Source organism: Schistocerca nitens, chromosome 3 (assembly GCF_023898315.1).
Source record: "Schistocerca nitens isolate TAMUIC-IGC-003100 chromosome 3, iqSchNite1.1, whole genome shotgun sequence".
NCBI classification, from domain to species: Eukaryota; Metazoa; Arthropoda; class Insecta; order Orthoptera; family Acrididae; genus Schistocerca; species Schistocerca nitens.
Window position 1 is genome coordinate 379,363,493 of NC_064616.1, and position 23,028 is coordinate 379,386,520.

The 23,028-nt window shown below is 39.5% G+C and overlaps 1 protein-coding gene across 1 annotated transcript in view; it reads right to left on the reverse strand.

Moving 5' to 3' along the window:
• Positions 1 to 23,028, reverse strand: part of LOC126249242 (titin homolog) — a 191,132-nt gene that overhangs the window by 151,209 nt on the left and 16,895 nt on the right. The window contains exons 2-3 of the mRNA XM_049950900.1: positions 22,101 to 22,337; positions 4,034 to 4,270 (exon numbers count right to left, since the gene is read on the reverse strand). Coding sequence (XP_049806857.1) covers positions 4,034 to 4,270; positions 22,101 to 22,337 — 474 coding nt within the window. The remainder of the gene's footprint in view (positions 1 to 4,033; positions 4,271 to 22,100; positions 22,338 to 23,028) is intronic.

Here is a 23,028-nt window from a genome sequence, read left to right on the forward strand (position 1 = left end):
AGATCACTTTCGGAATAGAGTCAATATATTACTCCCTTTTAGAGGCTTCGAGTGCAATGACCAAAACAGTAGAGCCAATACAGAGGCTTGCGGACATTGATTCTTGTCACATGCCGTTCGTGAATTTAACTGTGTATGGAGGATTACTTAGTGGTACCAGCAGTATCCAGTTCTCTACGCCACATACTATGAGGTGCCTTTATAAGTATGAAGCCGATGTACATATAAAAGCGTTGCCTTCTTTCTTTTGAAGACAAGATCAATGTATGCTACTTGTTTGGAAAGGGAGGTGTTGGATTCAAATATTTTGAAGCGTACTTTTCAACACTGTTGTGTAACAGATATTTTGTGAGTACGATAGATCGTAATGGCCCCGCACACATTCAGATAAACTTTACTGGGAATATATTCATGTTTCTTGCCACTATCCACTCGAACAAATAGGTTGTGGTTCCTTTGTTTGTGCATACAATTCCGCAATGGTGAAGTTGAACAATTTCCAGTTTAACAAGCGAGAAACGAGCATCATTAAGGACACATGATCTGCAGCCATTAGTGTTGAGGGACCAGCAACCGATTTCTCGGGGCCCGCGACTTCCAGCTGCGGACGCTGAGACTTCACCCCAACATCTTCTTTTCGATCTTGCTTTTTCTTGTGTCCCTGCCGTGGGCTTACAATGTCTTTTCTGCTGTCCAAAGTTCTTACATCAGTAGCAGCAATGCCTGACGTCTTCTCTCCTCCAACCTTCTGCTGCTCACTTCAAACATCAACAAACGTTTTACCGTCCTAATTACAATAATATAAGAGATTCAAAACTTAACATAAGAGTTTTTCAGGTACTATTCAGTATGACGTTCCTAATAGTGACAGACATGGGGGAGGAAATTTTTTCTGCACATTACGCTTCTAGTTTGATATAACTACATGCGTTTGGCATGAAAGTGCATTACGTTCCTTTTTCACGCACAATATCACATTGCCTTTGTATAAGCTATGTATAATACACGTTTAAGTTACATTTCGTTTTACCTCTGTTTTGCGACATGCAGTGACCTACTTGTCAATGGCCTTAGAATTAAAAAGCGGGTACGAAGCCTGTTATATAATTCTTCAAAAGAAAATTATAACGTGTTTCGCATTCAGTACTAAAGACTTTGACGTTTCAATTAGCAAAACGTGAGTTTTACTCTTCACTATTATTATTCCACTTTTTTCAGCAATGAAGTTGATAATACCACCAAGGTTGTCACAGATCGCGAATATGAATGATTTGTGAGTGACTTTACACATGATATGTCGGTCAAGAACTGGAATCGGACTCTTCCATAGACCATGTGGGCCAGCAACTGTAGCGGTAGAGCGCCTCAGTGAGCACTCAACGGAAAATCGTTAACAATTTTCCCAATTATGCTGCCCTAACAGAAACCGAATTCCACTTAACACGGATTGTTTATCATGCTATTAAAAGTGGTTCATTCATGAACCATTATTCTGAATGTCATGTCATAAAATGACATTGAGCGCATTGAGAAACAAATGGTGTAGGCAACGTCTTACTACTTCTAGCAATAAACAGGCTAGAACGTATCGAATCAGTGAACTTATAGGAATGTATCAGTGATCATAATGCTATGAAAGCAACTATGACTACGTGTTTTACATGAGTCGTAAGAAAGGTTGGAAAATACTTTTGCCTAGAAAGAGTTTCGGGATAGAAATTGCAGAGTATCTGAAAAGTCAGCATCAAATATTCAGTGACGAGGACGAAAACGTGGAACACAAATGAGAAAAATTCAAAAGCATCATGCCTTAGACTCGTATATTCCGAACAAGGTCATAAGAGACGGGAAAAAGCGACCATGCTTTAGTAGTCAAACTAGAGAACTGCTTTGTAAACAAAGACAACTTGATCTCCGATTCAAAAGATGTGAAAGACTAGCAGGCAAACTAAAGTTGAACGAAGAAACCATGAAAATATGAATATATCATCCGATCTGAGCTAAAATTGAAAGTGGTTTTGGTCTGATGTAAAGTCAGTAACCGCGTCGTAATTATCTGTCGATTCAGTCACAGTCCATACTGACACCGAAACGGAAGATAGCCTACAGAATGCGAAATACTGATTTCGGTCTTCCGAAACTGCTTCACCACGAAGTGTCCTAACACAGTCCTTCCTCGCAATCATCGTGAGATGAAACAGGACATACCGAGATAATCGACCAAGGAATGAAAAAAAAAAAAAAAAAGCTCCGTCTATAGGCCACAAGTGGCCCTTCCGGGACCGTCCGGCCGCCGTGTCATCTTCCGAGGAGGATGCGGATAAGGAGGGGCGTGTGGTCAGCACACCGCACTCCCGACCGTTAGGACGGTATTCTTTGACCGAAGCCGCTACTAATCGGTCGAGTAGCTCCTCAATTGGCATCACGAGGCTGAGTGCACCCCGAAAAATGGCAACAGCACATGGCGGCGGGATGGTGACCCATCCAAGCGCCGGCCACGCCCGACAGCGCTTAACTTCGGTGATCTCACGGGAACCGGTGTAGCCACTGCGGCAAGGCCGTTGCCAAGGAATGAAAAGGCAACTACAATCGCTTAATACTGGAACGGCACGACGACAAAATGATATAGCTATAAAATTCTACAAAGAACATGAGAAAGATCTTGCAGCCTTACTAGCACGAGTTTATCGTAGATCATTTGAGCAAGGAAGGGTACCCAGTTACCAAGGAGACCTATGGGGCAGATACCCACAACTGTAGACCTATATCGTTGACGTCAGTCTGTTATAGTGTTATGGAACATGCTTTATGCTCAAGAATTATGAGATTTTTTAAATACGAAGTTCTCCTCTATAAAAACGAAAATCGATTACGCTAACAGAGATCACACGAAACTCAGCTACTCTTTTCCTCCATGAGGTCAACTGCGTGTGAACTGACGGCACTATGTTTGATGGCGTGTTACTTGGCTTCAGTTAGACATTTAAATACGTTATGCTTTGCCGCTCTCTGAAAAAACTCGACCTTATAGAGAATCGGACCACATTTTTGCTTTTTCGTTCGAATCTTGAATACTGTTCATCAATACAGCAGGACTGATAGAAGACGTGGATATGATCCAACGAAGAGCGAATCGTTGATCGCTTAGTGGGGGCGTCAACGTTAACGAGATTCTCAACAAATTCCATCGGTATACGTTACAAGAGAGGTTATGTGCATTACGAAGGGGTTTACTACGGATATTTCGAGAGATCACTTTCTGAAAAGAGTCAGACAATATATTAATTCCTCCCAGTGGCTTCTATTTCAATGACCAGAACACAAAAATTCGAGGCAGTAGAGCCAATAGAGAATATTACGGACAATCATTCTTCTCACGCGGAGTTCGCTAGTGGAACGTTGTAGGGGGGAACTCTTAGTGTTACCAGCAGTATCCAGTACCCTCCGCAACACACTATAACATGGCATTGGAAGTATGATGTACATGTACATATAGAAACATTGTCTTGTATGCTACTAAAACAGTAAAAATAGTTAAACTTTGAATAATCGCTTTAGAGAGCACTAAGTAACACAGGGTGTTAAGGACTTGTAACAGCAGCAACAGAGCAGAGGAGAACTAAACATATAGATAAGCCTTTGTGCAACACAACCACTATCCAACCTATCCTACTATGTTGTATCTTGAAAGAGACAGTTACCTATAGATCTTATCTTCCTGTTGAATTCAAGATCAACGCATGTTTTGAAAGTGCAGTGTTGATTTCACATTTTTGGAAGTGTACTTTTCAACACTGTTGTAGGATGGATATCTTGTGAATAAGACTGATCTTACTGGCCCTGGAAACATTCGGATATTCAATACTGCGAATATATTCACCGTTCTTGCTACTATCCACCAGTACGCAGAGGTTTTGGATGCTTTCTATAAACAATTCCACAATGCTGTAGTGAACAATTTTCACTCAAACAAACACACTGCAGTGGTGTTTAAGTAAATGATCAAAGGAATATGCCAGAGCGAGATACTTGCCTCAGTGAAGACGTATGATCTGCGGCCATTAGTGGGGAAGGGCCAGCAACCGATTTCTCGGTGCCTGCGACTTCCAGGAGGGGACGCTGTGGCTTTACTCCTACATCTTCTTTACGGTGTTGCTTTTTCCTGTGTCCTTCTTGTGGCCTTACGGTGTCTCTTCTCCTGTCCAAGCTTCTCACTTCAGTTGCTGCAATTCCAGGCAGCTTCTCTCCTTCTGTAACCTTCTGCTGCTCACTGCAAAAATGAACAAACGATTTAGCGTTCATATTACACTAATATACGAAGTTAATATGAGTTCTTCCGGACAGAATATTCGGGCCAGTACTTCGTGATATTCAGCATGGTTTTGCTAATAGCGTTAATCACTGGGGAAGAAACTGTTTCTGTCGTCAGCAATAAGACAGTCACTGACAAAACAAGAGGTCTGTGACAGGAAAAGGACATGAAACGTTCAGGAACTTTACAATTTGTCATTACGCCAAAAGGTGGTATAGATGATAAAGAGAAGAAATGCCATAAATTTAGATTTATAAAGGGCAAGTAACACCTAAATTTTATCAACGAAATCTAATTTGGGATGACGTCAACGCAGAGTCCTGTCATTAGTGAATAAGATTCGGTGTCTTTTAGTTAGGCACTATTTACAATTCTTAGCTCTGGGATTCTTTCATGCGGAACAAATGCACAATGTATGAACACAGTTTTCAAACAACAGAACAGGATCATAAAAAAATACAATACTCAAGTAGTTACAGGTCTGTTCAAAACACAGGACATTTTCACCACAACATGGAATGATGTTTACCAACCAGTTTCACACATCAATAGTAAGACTGATAATGAATGCACAAAGGCTCTGCACATGAACACCTAAGAAGAGTTAACCTGAAATTACATGTATGATGAAAGAATAACCTTAATACACAAAATAACATATAATACAAAAGAATAACTCTTAGCAATAAATGGCCTACGGGAATTAAGAATGTTACCAACATAAACATGCTTACGAAGACAGTTAAAAGTACCTGTTGAGCTATACATTCTATTTTTCGAATGATTGCTTGCATAACACGGAGTTGGAATTTGGTAAAAAAAGTAACGCAGACAATTTATTCTAGTGGTAACAAAGGACTTAACATTTCATACAACATTCTCACGTTGTTTTCTTTCTGTTATCAGGAAAAACTTACTCTCAAAGGTATATAATCTACAATATTAACACGTTAGTCTCCTTCTGAAATCAAAACGTACCCCTTATAGAGAAAGGTGCGTTCATAATTTTAGGCTATAATATGAGAATTTGCTGTGCACCATATGGAAACCAGCCATGGTCATTATGGTACTCATATCAGCTGATGGTGTGCGTGTAGCCGCATTAGAAACAATACGTATATAGTATGGGTAATGTGCGCAGCCACTGGGAATGAGACATGAATTAACAGTATACCACTAGCCCTTTACATCATTAAACAACTTCTTTGTAATACAGTAATATCTCTAAGCTCAATAACACACAAACACGCTATAATTCCGAATGCCTTCCTTGTAATGTCAACCACAAAAGTTGGTTGAGAAACCGTAATAGTTGAGCCACTTCCGATTCTGCTTCTGCAAGACATCTCTCTGCACTGTTCGCAGATACTTCAGGAGAAGCAGATTCGCTGAGTAGTTTCAGTATGGGAGGAATTTGGCCCATAACTTACATAGCCCAGATTATGTCACCCACACTCGGCATTACAGATAAGGGATCGTATACTGTCGCAAATACCGAAATTCGAACAAGAATGCTTCAAATCACCTATGTCTCTGGAGGGATCGTGGCACCCAGAACATCGTGGGAACAGATCCGATTGTTTATGTGATTCAGTTTTGGGTAACGCTCTTATTTTAAGGAATTCGGATCTTTGTCGGTGTCGTACTGTTAATGCCAGGAGGTACGGACCTCGGAGAATGCTGTAAGTGTCGCTTTCGAAACGGGCGGACTTACGTATCATGGATGAGAACACTTGAATGGGTGGCACTGCTGTGGTGAATGCATTTTTCATACTCACTGACATCCTCTGCATAGGGTCACGTTGCAGTATTTCAGTTGACGGCAGAACAATTGTCGTTCAGGACAAGATACATGGAGTACAAGTATCAGAGGTTTTACATACTTTTCCCATATTTCCAACTATCAGTTAGAAATGTGAACCTGGTTCACCAACAGGGTTATAGTGTTTCACTGTTCACAGTTAAGTCGCGATCACGTCATAGATCATCACACACTGTAAAACTACCACTTTTCTTGTGACATGCTTACTAACACAACTCCAAAGCTTACGCAGTTGCATCTTAATTAGCCATTTCTCCTCCAAAAGAGGAGGTTCGAAACGTAATAATCTATATCTGGTAATTGTGTACTTCTACTTATGTTCTGCAGTCACGGAAAACACTAATAGTGTTTTTAAATGTGATCATCTTTGGTTAAAAGTTACTGTGGTTGTAATAAATGTCGATTTAAACTATTGGTTCATTGTCATACAGGTTACAATTTATTTTATTTCCACTAAACGTTTCTGAGATCCAAACTTAGATCATTACGTATCTTTCATTTCAGTAAATAAGACATGTATGTATAGCGTCGAAACCAATTGTAACAGATTCAAATAATCTTTTACTAACATTAAATAGATTTTTGTAAGAATGTGACAAGGTATAACAATATTAAAAGGAATCAGATTCCTCAATCGATAAAGCTATAAAATGATGTGCGATTTACACAAATATTTTACAATGAAGACACTCGAAATGACGAGAGACAATGTTTTTAAAAAGAAAGTATTACACTTTTATTTCATACGCATATAGTTAAAATTAAATCGATTGGGCTCTATAGTTTTTATGTGAACATCGCTTCGTTTAGAAAAAGATGAGAAATAAAGTTGACATTACAATTTTCTTAAGTGTCAGAAGCACAAAAATTAGATCATAGTTGCACATTCAACTTTATTTTCCGTCTATTGTTACATTCAACGGTACCCACGTAAGAAACTGTATATTACACTTCTAGTTTAATACTCGTATTACTACAGCTGTTTGGCACGACAATGCATTATGTCCTGTTTAAACACTCAATATCACATTGTCTTTGTATCAGCTATATATAATACATCTGTAAGAGATATTTCATTTTATCTCTGTTTCCGACAAGCAAATATCACTTGTCGGTGGCCTCAGAAGTAAAGAGGAGCCTATTATATACTTCTTACACAGAAAACTAGAAAGCATTTTACATTCAGTATCACAAATTTTGTAGTTTCAATTACCAGTAGGTGAGATTTACTCTTCACTATTCTTATCCCACTTATTGCAGCAAAGAACTCGATAATATCAACAAGGTTATCACAGATAGAGAAAATGAATTAAATGATGGTGATGTTACCAGTGAAATGTCGGTCAAGAACTGTAATCAGATGCTTTTGTGGACCGCCTAGGTCAGGAACTGTAGTGGTAAATGGAAATGAGCGTTTCGCGTCATCGGCCGGGAGGCCCCTTGCAGTGCACGTCCGGCCGCCTTGGTGCAGGTCTTATCCTATTACATTCGACGCCACATTGGGCGACCTGCGCGCCGGATGGGGATAAAATGATAATGAAGACAACACAACAACCAGTCCCTTAGCAAAGAAAATCCCCGACCCAGCCGGGAATCGAACCCGGGGACGGCAATCCGTCACGCTGACCCCTTAGCTATCGGGGCGGACACGGTAGTGGTAAAGCGCTTAAGAGTAAAATTAACAGAAAACTATTACTAATTTTCCAAATTATGCTGTTCTAATAGAAACTGAATTCCACTTAACACGTAGAGATTGCACACCATCCTATTAAAACTAGTTCCACAAACAGGCATTCATGTGAAATTACTCTGAATGTCGTGTCGCAAAATTAACTTGAGCGAATAGAAAAACAACTGGAGAAGGCAACGTCTTAGAACTCCAAGGAAAAAAAGACCTGAATGTATCGAATCAGTGAATGTAGATGAATGTATCAGTGACCCTAAGTTTATGACAGCAACTATAACTACGGTTTTTACAGGAATCTTAAGAAAGGTAAGAAAATATTTTTTGCCTAGCTAGAGACTCAGGGTAAAAATTGCAAAGTATCTGAGCAGTCAGCATCAAATATTCAGTGACGAGGACAAAAATGTGGAACACAAAAGAGAAAAATTTAAAAACATGGTTCAGTATGCTTCACACTAGTATGTTCCGAACAAGATATTAAGAGACGGAAGAAAGCCATCGTGCTTTAATAGTCTTCCTAGAGAACTGCTCCGTAAACAAAGAGGGCTTCATCTCAGAGTCAAGAGACGTCAAAGAATAGCAGACATTATAAAGCTGAACAAAGCGAAAGTGAGTGTAAAGTGAGCAATCGGAGACTTGTTCCGTGACCTTGAAAACATGATTTTGTCAACCGATCTAAGTAAAATGCCAAAGGGGTTTCGGTCTCGTGTAAAATCAGTAGGCGCTTCGAAATCATATATTGATTCACTCACAGCCCATAGTGGCACCGAAACGGATGTGACCGATTGCGAGCAGAAATATTGATTTCCATCTACCGAAATTGTTTCACCACGCGGGATCGAAACACAGTCCTTCCTTTCACTCATCGCAAGAGTGTCCAGATAGCATACATTTAGATAACCTACCGACGAATGAAAAAGCAAATACATTTGTTTAACACTGGAATGGCATCATGATTAGATGAAAGATCTAGAAAATTCAACAACGAAGATATTAAAGATCTTACTGTCCTTCTAGCAGCAGTATATCACTGGAGCAACGAAGGATACCTAGCGACTTTTTCCACAACAGCTGTAGGGCAGATGCTTACAGTTGTGTCATTGATGGTTCAAATGGTTCAAATGGCTCTGAGCACTATGGGACTTAACATCTGCGGTCATCAGTCCCCTAGAACTCAGAACTACTTAAACCTAACTAACCTAAGGACATCACACACATCCATGCCCGAGGCAGGATTCGAACCTGCGACCGTAGCAGTCACGCGGTTCCGGACTGCGCGCCTAGAACCGCGAGACCACCGTGGCCGGCATGCCATTGATGTCAGTCTTATAGTATTATGGAACCTGCTCTGGCTGATGCCGTGTCCCTTGGCTTCAGGAAGACATCTAATAACGTTCCGCTTAGTGAAAAATCGAGAGCTTACCCTGAATCAGACCACATTTGCGCTTTTTCTTCCGACTCTTGAATACTGTTCATCACTAGAGCATCTTTACTCTTTAGGACTGATAGAAGAGGCAGATATGATTAACGAGATTCGAAGTGTTTTGTCGCTTAGTGGGAATGGTAGCGTTACAGAGATGCTCAACCAACTCCATCGGAATACGTTACAAGAGGGGTCGTGTGCATCAAGGGTATTTCTGCAATTGATATTTCGCGAGACCACTTTCAAAGAAACGTCAGACAACATATTGCTCCCACAGATACGCATCTGATGTAACGAAAACAACAAGAAAATTAGAGTGAGTAGAACGGTTACAGAGGTTTACAGACAACCACACTCTTCCTGCACGCCGATCACTAGTGGAAGAGTGTATGGGAGACCACATGGGGGTGCTAGCAGTACCCTCCGCCGTAACTATGAGGTGGCTTTCGGAGTGTGATGTTGATGTACATGTAGAAACGTTACACTATGTACTACTAAATCAGTAAAACACTTAAACTTTGCCGGCCGAAGTGGCCGTGCGGTTAAAGGCGCTGCAGTCTGGAACCGCAAGACCGCTACGGTCGCAGGTTCGAATCCTGCCTCGGGCATGGATGTTTGTGATGTCCTTAGGTTAGTTGGGTTTAACTAGTTCTAAGTTCTAGGGGACTAATGACCTCAGCAGTTGAGTCCCATAGTGCTCAGAGCCATTTTTTGAACTTAAACTTTAAGTAATTGCTTTGGAGAACACTAAATGACACAGTCTCAGTCCAAGGCTTCTAACAACAGCAGGCAAAGAGCAGAAGATCAGTCAACATAAAGACAGGCCTTTGTGAAACATTAGCACTATTCAATCTATTTTAATATGTGGTACCTTGAAATAGACAGTTACTATAAACTACATTCTTTCTGCTGATTATAAGGTCAATGAATGATCCATTTTTTGAAAGTGCGTCGTTCGGTATTCATGTTTGGAAGTGTACTTCTCAACACTATTGTATGATAGATATTTTGTGAGTAAGATTGATCTAATTGCTCCTGGAAACATTCGGATTTCTTCACATCGAATATAATCATGTTTCTAGCTGTAACAAAACACCTAACTTTCACAAAATACTTTCTAATTTTTTTTCTTCTCTGTTCTCTGGAAAAACGTACTCTCAAAGCTTTATAATCTACAATATTCACACATTATCCTCATTCTAACATCAAAATCTAACGAGTTACGGATGAACGGTGATTCAGTTTTTCAGGCTACCGTATGGGAGTTTACTGTGCACAATATGGGAACCAGACATCGTCACCACGGTCCTCATATCAAATGACAGTGTAAGTGAAACAGCATTTGAAACAATGAATATATAGTATGTGTAAAGTGTGCAGCCAGTGGGAGCGAGACATGAATCAACACTCTAGCACTAGCCCTTTACATTATTAAATAACTTCTTCGTCATGCAGTAATATCTCTACGCTCATCAACACAAAAACACGCCATAATGCCGAATGACTTCCTCGTAGCGTCAGCCACAGAAGTTGGTTGAGAAACCGTGGTATTTGATCCAGTTCCGATTCTGCTTTTGCAGGACATCTCTCAGCACTGTTCGCAGATGCCTCAGTAGAAACAGATTCGCAGAGTAGTGTCAGTATGGACTAATTTGGTCCATATCCTACAAAACCCAGATTATGTCACCCACACTCGGCATTACAAATAAGGAAATGCCGCCGCCCGGAAATGCCGCGTGGGTTGAGGCGCCATGTCACGGACTGCGCGTCTCCTCCCGCCGTATGTTCGAGTCCTCCCTCGGGCATGGGTGTGTGTGTCGTTCTTGGCGTAAGTTAATTTAAGTCGTGTGTAAGTCTAGGGACCGATGACCTGAGTAGTTTTGTCCTTTAGAAATTCACTCACATTTGAAAATTTTTTTAAAGGAATCGCCTATTGTCACAAACATCGAAATGAGAACGTGAACGGATGAAGTAACGTGCTCTTAACGATTAATTATGGTTTCAGGCTGTAGAGTACTTGAAGCAACCTATGTCTCTGGATGTCTCGTGGTACTCAGAACACCTGCAGAAACTTCGTGGAAACAGGCTCGAGTGCTGATGAGATTCCGTTGTGGATAACTGTCATTTTGTAAGGTATTCGCATATTTGTTAGTAGTTTGCCGTTAATGCCGGTTGGTACAGGGCTGAGAGAATGCAGTAACTAGCACTTTTGAAACGGGCAGACTTACTTATCGAGGGAGAGAACATCTGTATGCCTCGCACTGCTGTGGTGAATGTATTTTTCAAAGGTGCTGACATCCTCTGCATAGGGTCACTTTGCAATGTCTCAGTTCATGGCAGAAGTATTGTTCAAAAATGGTTCAAATGGCTCTGAGCACTATGGGACTTAACATCTATGGTCATCAGTCCCCTAGAACTTAGAACTACTTAAACCTAACTAACCTAAGGACATCACATAACACCCAGTCATCACGAGGCAGAGAAAATCCCTGACCCCGCCGGGAATCGAACCCGGGAACCCGGGAGCGGGAAGCGAGAACGCTACCACACGACCACGAGCTGCGGGCAGAAGTATTGTTGTTTAGGAAAAGATGCATAGCGTACAAATATCAGAGGTTTTACATACTTTTTCCAGATTAGCAACCATCAGTTAGAAACGTGAACCTGTATCGCCTACCGAGTGATCGTCTTTCAGTGTTCATAATTAAACCGCAATCACGTACTGGATCATCACACGGGGTAAAACAATCACTTTTATTGTTGCATGCGTATTAACACAACTTCCAAGCTATCCAAGCTGCATATTTATTAGCTATTTATCGGCCAAAAGACTAGGTTCGAAACGTAGTAACCTGTATCTGATAATTGTGTACTTCCACTAATGCTCTGCAGTCGCGGAAAACAGTAAGTGAGTTTTTAAATGTGATTATTTTTTGTTAGAATTTACTGTGATTGTAATAAATATTAATTTAAACTAGAGGTTCATTGTATTTGAGCTCTCAGAGAAACAACTGGAGATGTTAACGTCTTACAACTCCTAGCAACAAACAGACTTGAACGTATGGAATCAGTTAATTTAGAGGAAGGTATCAGTGATGATAAGGCTATGACAGTAACTATGAGGACTCTTAAGAACCGCGGGAAAATATTTTGACTAGCAAGAGTTTCGTTACAGAAATTGCAGATTATCTGAGCAATCATCATCAAATATTCAGTGATGAGAACTAAGATGTGAGCACAAATGCGAAAAATGACATTCGCAGTAATGTTAGTACTGGGGAAAAAGTTCTCTTTGCTAATGACAACAAAAACAGAACTCCGGGAAGAAAAAGAAAATGAAACCCTCAAGGACTTTTACCCTTGGTTATTATTCAGTAAGGTCACAAAGAACATAATAAAAAGACATACCATAAATTTCATTTAGTAGAGGGAAAACAACATTGCGTAGCTAAATGTAGACGGCACTCCTAGAGGCTGCATAATGAACACAGTATTTAAAGTTAATTAAGCCTTAGTCACACTGTAGGTCAGTATATCACCACACAGGGTAAAAAAATCTCTTTTGTTGTAGCATGCTTACTAATACAACTTCAAAGCTAGCCCGGTTGTAACTTTATTCGATATTTTTCGTGCTACAAAAAAAGTTCATATCGTAGGAACCGATATCTGGTAACGATGTACTTCCGCCAATCTGTGCTGACGTTCCACAAAATTTTATTTATTTGGTCGCAAAAAAGTTTTCAGCCTCTTAGGCCATCGTCACACATGTTGCAGAGACAGATGAAATGAAACGCGTATTATACACATACTATATACGGAATGATGAGGTACAGAGAGTTTAGATAGGAAATTCTTCCATTTTTATTTCACGTAGAAATTCTTACAATTAACTAAAAACGAAAACTATATTTCTCTTAATATCGTTGTGTTTAGCAAAAGATAGAAAATAAAGTTGAATTTACAATTTTCGTACGAGTCAGTAATACAAAAATTAGATTACTTCACATTCAACTTTATTTCCCGTGTATTGTTAAATGCAACTATGTCAACAAAAGAAACTGTATATTACATTTCTACTTTAATATAACCTCTGTTAGTCATTAGAATGTAATAAGTTCCTTCTTAAACACTCTATACCTTATCATCTTTGTATCACCTGTACATTATACAAGTGTAAATCACACGTCATTTCATCTCTGTTTGCGACGTACAGTTCCCGATTGTCAACGGCCTCAGTAGGAAAAGCCGAACAAATACTTCTTACAGAAAATTAAGAAGTATTTGCTATTGAGTATTAATGATTTTATTATTTCAATTAACATTAGCTAACATAATAAATAATAAAACCCCACAGTATTGCAGGTCCTGACACTGGCTGAAAAACTGTTCAACTGAGCACCCTTCATTTATGATGTGCAGCAAACATGTTTATTAACGTTGCAACCTAAGTCTTAGGAAATGGGTAGTAGTATATGCATACACAGTTATTAAAATACACAATCTTAAAGTATTGTAGGTTATATAGTTATGATACCATAGTTTCTGAGGTCGTGCCATTGGCTGAGAACAATGTAACTTAGCATTAGTTACTTGTGCAAAAGCCATGTTTTACATTGGAAATTACTTTTACTTTTATTTTTGTTATCGGGGGTGACTACAACTTGCCTAGTATAGAGTGTAAGAGTCAAGTATCAAAACTGGTGCTAGGCACAGGCATTCATGTAACATTCTTAGACCTCCTAGCAACAAACCGATCTGAACTTACCGTATCAGTTAATGCGGAGGAAGATATCAGTTATCATAAGGCTGTGGTAGCAACTATGTCGATGGGTGTTACAAAGAATATTAAGAAAGGTAGGAAGATATTTTTGCTTAGTAGCAACAGCAGATGCCACACTGAGATACATAGGAAATATCTTAACGGGCTCTGGACGGCTTGGAAAAACACTGTCGTAAACAATGTAAAATTTATTCCTGTAAAAGATACCTTTTGTCAGAAACAATTTGTAATAATAATAGCTTGAAAAATACGTGACTAACAGGTACACATATTTAATCATCTTAACGAAGAGGTATTTCTAAACGTATTGATTAATTGAACATAATAATTATTTTTGTAAAATGTGGACATAGAAATATAAACCTGTGCACATTTGTCTATCTAATGTAAGGCTCTATCTTCTTTGAGATTTACAAAAAATTAAAACCGTTGTGTTACGATATGCACAGTTCTCCCACGAGTATATCTTGTCAGTTGGACCAAATTCTAGCAAGTAGGTGCTGGAAAAAGTGCACTTCATTCTTAAAAAAAAAAACAAGTTACGGGATACAGCCATTAAAGTTGTCAATGTATGGAAGCTCCATATGATGGGTTGTCTGCAGCCTCTTCCAGCTCATCTTGTAGTTCCTTTTTACGACTCATATACGATGTTTTTCCTTGTTTCAAGGTCTCTAACAGCTCTCTCTGACTACCTAAGCCTTTCTTTATTTAAATTTCACATTTGTTTTACTGTGAAACACCCTAAAGTTTGCAGTAGTCTTTTCAAGGATTCACAACCTGCAACATTTCCTTCACTGAACGTTGCTACTCCATCAAATACCACAAAATCCTGTATACTAATTAACACAAACACTATATAAAGGAGAATAAGTCTGAAATTACAATGTTGGTGAACTCGTTAGGATTCTGGGTATGGTCAAGAAGACAATCTTAAATAGTCATACATTTGGCAAATCCTCGAAACTTTCTATGAAGACCTCCATTACGGCAAAAGTTATAGCTGGTTTTAGAAGAAATATCTCACCATTTCCTGCGGTCAGTCGTAATGGCACCATGAATTATTTCCTAGATTTATCGTCTTTTGAAGACAAGTGAAACAAAACAGCCCACACAGCTTTTCTCACAACTTCTACGCTACTAACGTTTTTCCCGACTGCCATATCATAAAAATTTTGAGTTATATTTATAACATATTTGTTGAGCCTGTTCTTAGATCTAATGTTCTGCTGTCTTCTAAGTTCTTTCCCTTGTACGCAGTTTTCAGTCGTCGTCACTCGTACCAATTTCGCATTTGCACATGATATACACACACCAGCTTAGTGATAGTTACATTTCCTCCAACTTTTTTGATAGATTTTAAATCCACAACTCCCAAATAATTGCCCTTGCAGGGGGATATTGAAAAACAAATTTCAGTCCCAGGTCTGTTAAATTTATCTGGTCACACCCATCACAGTGCTTTGTTACAATATATTAATAAATCAGGAATAAGGCAATAATATATGTGTATTATACATCATTGGAAAGAGGATATTCCGATGATTAAGGTCAATGAAAAAAACAAAAACTGAAAGTTTCACGATTTCAACCTGTCAGAAGAAATGTAACTCATCATCGAATGAAGTGACTTATAGGACACTTGTTCAACGTATTCTTGAACATTGTTCATCAGTACTGCATCTGTTCTACGTATGACTGATAGAGGAGACAGAGACGATCCAACGAAGAGCGGAGTGTTTCGTCACTTTGTCGGCGCGAGAGCGTTACCGAGATGCTCAACAAACTCCATTGGCAGATGTCACAAGAGAGGAACTGTGCACCATGGAGAGGTCTGTTATAGAAATTGCGAGACAGAACCTTCTGGTTAGAGCCAAACAATATTTTGCTTCTTCCCACATGTATCTTAGGTAATGACCAAGACGAGAAAACAATAGAGCTCCTTACAAAAAAATAAAATGAAACCCTTAAGGAAGTTTACAACTGGTGACAATACAATGCAGTGACTTAGATTATTAAGGAAATCATAGGCCATAAATTTCAGTTTGAATGAGGAAAATGACACTGCTGCATTAAACGCAGATATCATCTCTACGGACTCCATAATAAATATAAAACTGATAGAATTGAATATGGATTCTCCACTGAGGTGGCACCGAAACAAAGATGTTTGCAAGCGCAATATCATCAGCTTGCTCCGCCATTAGAATGCTATCTTCAATGTGTAACAACTAGTGTCTTTCAGTTCTATAATATCCACCTGTACATGCAGTACTTATCTCCGGGTTCTTTTCTGGGGAACTAATGCGTATTTAAGGCGCTATCCGATAAATTAGCCATAATTCTCAAATCCTGAAATTATAAAACTTCGCTTTATGCGAGACTTACTACAGCTCATCTCTTATTCAACAGCAAGGACCAAACATCTTGATTAAGTGACGTTGGTGTTCATAAAATCACCTGCAATGAGTGCAACAAACTGTATATTGGTCAAGCAGGCAGTGCTATAGCAACTAGGCTGAATGAACATGAACGAAGCTGGAGATTATATACGCCAGACCTCACCTATGCCGAACACGAGACGAAGGAAGAACACAAATACCAAGAGTTCACACGGAAGTGTTACATATAGTCAACAAACGAAGAAATCTACGTATGTTGGAAGCACTTGAAGTAAAGATTAGCTCATGATCCCTAGCTCGTTCTAAACAATCATTTACAGATGAACACATACTCACTTCTAAGCTTCCCACAATGCAGTCAAACAGCCACATACTCACAGCCTCTCACAGTTACACGTACTGATACATAAAATTAAAACACAACGAATTTCATATTCCTTACCTTGCTTTACAAACAAACTTAAGCATTATAACAACATAGCTAGTGATGCTGTAATATTGTGTATTTTAATCATGTACTGTGTATCATATTGCCCATTCCTTGTAACGCAATTTACAATGTAAAACACGTTTGTTGCACAACATAAGTGACTGGTGCTCTTGTAGACAGTTCTCAGCCAGTGTCACGTCCTCACAAATAATCAAATAACAAGTATTCTGTAATGTTACGTAATTTCATCATTTATTTTCTTTCTTATAGTACATTGTGTAAAGCGTAATATACAATGTTGAAATATGTGTTTAGTGCGGAACATAAATGAAGAATGCACTGTTTGACAGTTTCTAAACCACTGTCACAATTTCACAAACCTTAGCATCATAACGACATAAGCTGTAATACTGTGATATTGTGTATTTTACTTACTTATTGTGTTTAATATTTTCCGTTGTGTAAAGTGGAATTTACAGCGTTAAAAAACAAGTTAGATGCACAAAATTCTGCGTCAGTGGATTGTACCTTCGCTTATAATGTTTGGTTACATAAAAATTAGTGTCTCTTGCGGACGGTGGTTAGTTTTTTTCTGAATATGGCCCAGTCAGCTGAGGACTACACTTCTGGCCACCCAAAATGCGACATCCTGAAGAAAGCATCCAAATCTTCGCTTATAATGTTTGGTTACATAAAAATTAGTGTCTCTTGCGGACGGTGGTTAGTTTCTTTCTGAATATGGCCCAGTCAGCTGAGGACTACACTTCTGGCCACCCAAAATGCGACATCCTGAAGAAAGCATCCAAATCAAGTTAAATTTGCAGCATGTGTTTGAGGCGACGAGTTGTATGAACGTTTGCCTGTTTTCGGTGTTTGCATACGTTGAGCTGATGTGCCAATTTCTGGCAGAATTATTTCTTTTGCACGTATCGGTTTGTGCATGTTTCAAATTTTTAAAAAATTTCAAAAACATTGGGTGAGGGGACTCACACGAAGCATTGAATCGAGAACAAAAACTCTCACGAGCTTTGCCACAAGCACGCAGAATCCGCTGATCAAATGTATGGAGGAAGCAATGCATGTTCTTCCTGATCGATGCAATTTTCTACAATGTAATCAACAAACTTCCGTGAGTCTTTCATCTTGTGGTTATACTGTGACCAGGTACGTAAGGACGTCTAGAGTAACAGTGTACTGTAAATAGGCGAAAATATTTTGCTGCAATATAATTTCCCGCTAAGATTGAAATTCGAGATCTGAGTCGGTAGAAAAAATAACATGGCCATTTTCTATGTCATAATTGAGGAAAAAGTTTCGCCTGTTGTAGTTATTACCTCCATCTGGGATAAGGCAATCTGGACTTCCGCCGCAGATTTTGACAGTTTCGACATTCTCTTCAAAATAGTGTGAGTAATGTTGTTACGTATATACTCTTCATCCATTCTAGTTAAAGTGTTTACTGTGAATGAAACGTCACCTAATTATTCGCGAATAAGGTTTGATGCTCTTTCATCCAAAACTTCACATTTTTTAATACAATTTGATAGTGATTTTCTGTTTCTTACGTTTTCTGGAATGGTGTGTGGTCACGCTGGCTCACCAAATGCAAAATAAGTATTTCCTGCCTATAGTGAATATTTTCACAGAGCACCGCGAATTGTTACCGCAGCATCGCTATCCACGTTCTTAAAACGGCTCGTAGTTTTACTCCGTTGGATGTTACAAAAATAATGAGGAGAGAGAGAGAGACTGTGCTGTCAACGACGACTCGGATACCATTACACTGTCATATTTCTAGCGTGGTAAAGGAGATTAGGACATATACAGTGTGATATTTATAGACAGTAATTCGATATCGATGAATTATAGTTGTTATGCTTCTGCATTTCTTTGTGCTGCCCGCGTATACTCCGCATATATGCGAATTACCTACTGTACCTTAGTGTGCTATTTTTCTCGTTGTGATAGGTCTCTACCCTCAGCCTTCTAACTAACAGAACAGTGCAGTCCGAACGTGATGGGATTTTGAGAGAATTAGCGGGGGACATCTCTTACACGCCGAAATCCGGTGGATTCAAATGCTGTACATCGAACACTGGACGATTCGTGAGAATACGGTAGGTAAGCGGTACTCTGACGAAAGGGGACTTGAGAGGTGAGCTCTACACCGTTTCTTCTAAGTATTGTGGATAAACATATCACAGCCTCTCACATATGCCTCGCGAAGTGATTGTGGTGAATGTTTGTGCGGAGAGACAATCAGCAGCTGAAGTTCCGTTTCTGTTTTCTCGATAAATAAGAGACAACATACTTCCGTGAGTTCTGAGTGCCTATAAATGAATGGTGTGACATATTAACACGTAGACTAAATTTACATTTACTTACTTCGTAAGCCATTGCATGATGTGTGGCGGAAGGTACCCTTTACCACTATTAAAAATGGTTCAAACGGCTCTGAGCACTATAGGACTCAACATCTGAGGTCATCAGTCCCCTAGAAATTAGAACTTCTTCAACCTAACTAACCTAAAGACATCACTCACGTCCATGCCCGAAGCAGGATTCGAACCTGCGACCGTAGCAGTCGCGCGGTTCCGGACTGAAGCGCCTAGAACCGCTCGGCCACCGCGGCCGGCCATTGGAATGCTTCTTTAAGGCTGTATTCTGAGGGAAACCTAGGTCTGAAGACTCGTACATGTTTGAAAAAAAAAAATTCCTACATGCAAAATTGTGTTAACATAGTGTTTTGAAACATACTGCACCAGAAACAACAAAACTTTAACTTAAACAAAATCTTATTACATGGTGGTATTAATGAAATAAGACACACAAAAATCAGTTAGAACAGGACAAATAACACAGCTGAATAAAATGCAGGTGGCACCTCACAGACTGCATAACAAACACAAAATTTGTAGGAACGAATACTGATTGTCCACTGAGGTGACATGAATGCATGAAGATCACCATGTTACGCCACTAGAGAGCTGTCTTAAATATGTAAGAGACAGTGTCTTTTAGTTACTTACTACTCACATGTACATTCCATATTTAGCTCTGGGAATCATTCCTGGGGAACAAATGAATATTTAGGAAAGCTGTTCGACAAATTAGCCATAAATCTCAAATCCTGGAAGTATAAAACTTCGTTTTATATGGGACTTACTACAGCTCGTCTCTTATCCAACAGAAGAGGCAAAAGATCTTTATTAAGTAACACTGATGTTTATAAAACCACTTGACTGACTGCAACAAATTGTATATTAGTCAAAGAGGCAGTGCTATAGGAACCAGGCTGACTAAACACGAACGCAGATGGAAATTACTTCAGTCAGACTCCATTTTTGCCGCACATGAACTGAAAGATGGACACAGATACCAAATCCACACAGAAGTGTTACATATAATCAACAAAGAAAGAAAACTAGGCCTGTTAGAAGCTCTTGCGGTAAACAAACATTTAACTCAAAACCACCAGCTCGTTCAAAACGACCATTTACAGATGAGTACATCTTTACTTCTAAGCGCCACATAATGCAATCAGCGAGCCACATACCACAGCCTGTCACGATCGTAGATTCTCATGCACAAAATTAAAACAGAACATAATTGCATATTCCGTACCTTAGCTCACACATTTAAACATTATAAAAACATAGCTTGTAATACTGCAACAAGTTTGTAATACTGTAATGTACTGTGCTGTGTTTAAAATTTGGCACTGCGTAAACCGTAGTTTACAATGTACAACATGTTTGTTGCGCGACATACGAATGACTAGTGCTCAGGCAGACAGTTCTTCGCCAATGTCACGACCTCACAAACTTTTCCATCATAGCCATATATCCTGTAGTACTGAAACTTTACGTATTATATCTATATAATGTATTTGATATTGTCCATTACGTAAAGCGTAATTTACAATCATCAAAACAAGTTCGATGCCCAACATTCTGTGCTAGTGGGTTGTACCTTCACTTATAATGTATCGTTTGATAAGAAGTAGTGTTCCCTCCGGACGCTAGTTCGTTGTTTGCTGAAGACGTCCCGGTCAGCCAAGAACTAGACAGAAGCAAACAAAAATCAGCAGAACAAAAGCAGTTTACTTGTTATTCAACCGTTGATATGGAACTATTCTATCAAGACGTTATGGAAGAATCCATAAATAAAAGTAAGATATTGCGCATACTTCGAAAATGAAAGTCACTACTGTACAACTGAACTGTTGCGACAAACTGCTGGAAATGGTATCAGCCGTAAAATCTAGGAGTAACTAGCCATAGCGACGTTAAGTGGAATGGCCACATAAAACAAATAGTAGCAAAAGCAGATCCAAGACTGAGATTCATAGGAAGAAATCACTGACAAGTTACTTGTTTGACTTACTCTTGAGTAAGATTCGTCAATATGGGATCTTTACGAGGAAGGATTGATGGAAGTGATACAGAGAATCCAACCAAGAGCGGTGCGTGTCGCCACGGGGTCGTTTATTCGACGCGAGAGCGTTGCCGAGTTGCTCAACAAATTCCATTGGCAGACGTTACAAGACAGGCTTTGTGCACTACAAACAGTACTGCTATTGAAATTTCGCGAGAGCACTTTCCGGGAAGTTAGACAACATATTCCTTCTTCCCATATGCACTTTCCCTAATGCCCACGACGAGATAGTTCGAGAAATTAGAACCACTGGAGAGGTTTATAACCAATCATTATTACCACGTGCCATTCGAGAGTGGAACAGAATGGAGGACATCAGTTAGTGGTACCAGTAGCACCCTCCGCCACACACCATGAGGTGACTTGCGGAGTATGATGTGCATGTAGAAACGGTATATCTACAACTACTAAATCGTTATATTAGTTTACCTTCAAGTAATCGCGTTAGACAGTGCTAAATTACTAAGTCTCGGTCAAGGACTTCTAACAGGAGGTAAAGAGCAGAAGCTCAGTTAACAAACAGATAGCGCTTTTTGCAACATAAGAAATATCCAGTCTATTTTACTACGTGGCATCTAGAAATAGACAGTTACTACAAACTCTTTTCTTTCTGTCTGCGTATGCTACTTGTTTTAAAACACTGTACAGGTAATATGACCTTATTTCTTGCCGTTATTCTGGAACACGCATAGCTTTTGGATGCTTGGTGCATCCATTTCCGCAATTGTGTAGTGGCCCAATGTGATGTCTAATAAATACCATTTAGCGTTGTTGAAATAATTGATTTAGGAGTAAGCCAGAACGAGGACTTACCTTGGTGAAGAAGAATCATCTGGAGCCATACGTGGTAACGAGACAGCACCCGAACACTCGGGGGCCCCAACTGATAGCTGCGGCAGCAGTGGCTCCACACCTACATCTTCTTTTGGGCCTACCTGCGCCTCGAGTCCCTCTTTTGGGTTTATGGTGTCTGTTCCCCTGTCCGAAGTACTCGCCTCATCAGCAGTGATTCCAGACAGCTTTTCTCTTTCTCCATCCTCCTGTTGTTCTCTGCAAGCGTCAAAAAACCATTTAGTGTTCATAATACACTAAACTGGGATAATAACAATTTAATATAAGGGTTCATCAGGATAGCACGTTCGTTATAATCTGGAGTGACTTTCGCAGTAGTATTAGTCTTTGGACAAAAATTTCTTTGCTGATGACAGCAATATCACTGAGAAAACAAGAAAACTCCTTACAGAAAAAGAAAATGGAACTCTCAAGGAAGTTTACAAAATGGTGACACAGAACATAATGAGAAGAAATACCGTAAATTTCTGCCTGAACTGGGAAAATTACACTGTTGAATTAAATACAGGTGGCACTCTGCAAACTGTGTAACAAACACGAAAGTTTTGGGAATGAATCTGGTTTCTGCACTGAGGTGGCATGAACACACAAAGATACTAGCCAACAAAATGTCATCAAATTGTTACGCCCTTAGAGTGCAGTTATCAGTGAGTAACAGCCAGTGTCATTTATTTGCGTAGTTACATACTGAAATTAAATGAAATGACCCTATGGCACTGAAGGCCGGGAGTCCCCACTGAAGGAAATTCGGCCGCCGAGTTGCAACTCTTTCAGAGGACGCCACATTAGGCGACTAACATGTCGATGATGATGTAAAGATTATGAGGACAACACAACACTCGGTCCCAAAGTGGGTAAAATCTCCGACCCGGCGGGAATCGAATCCGGA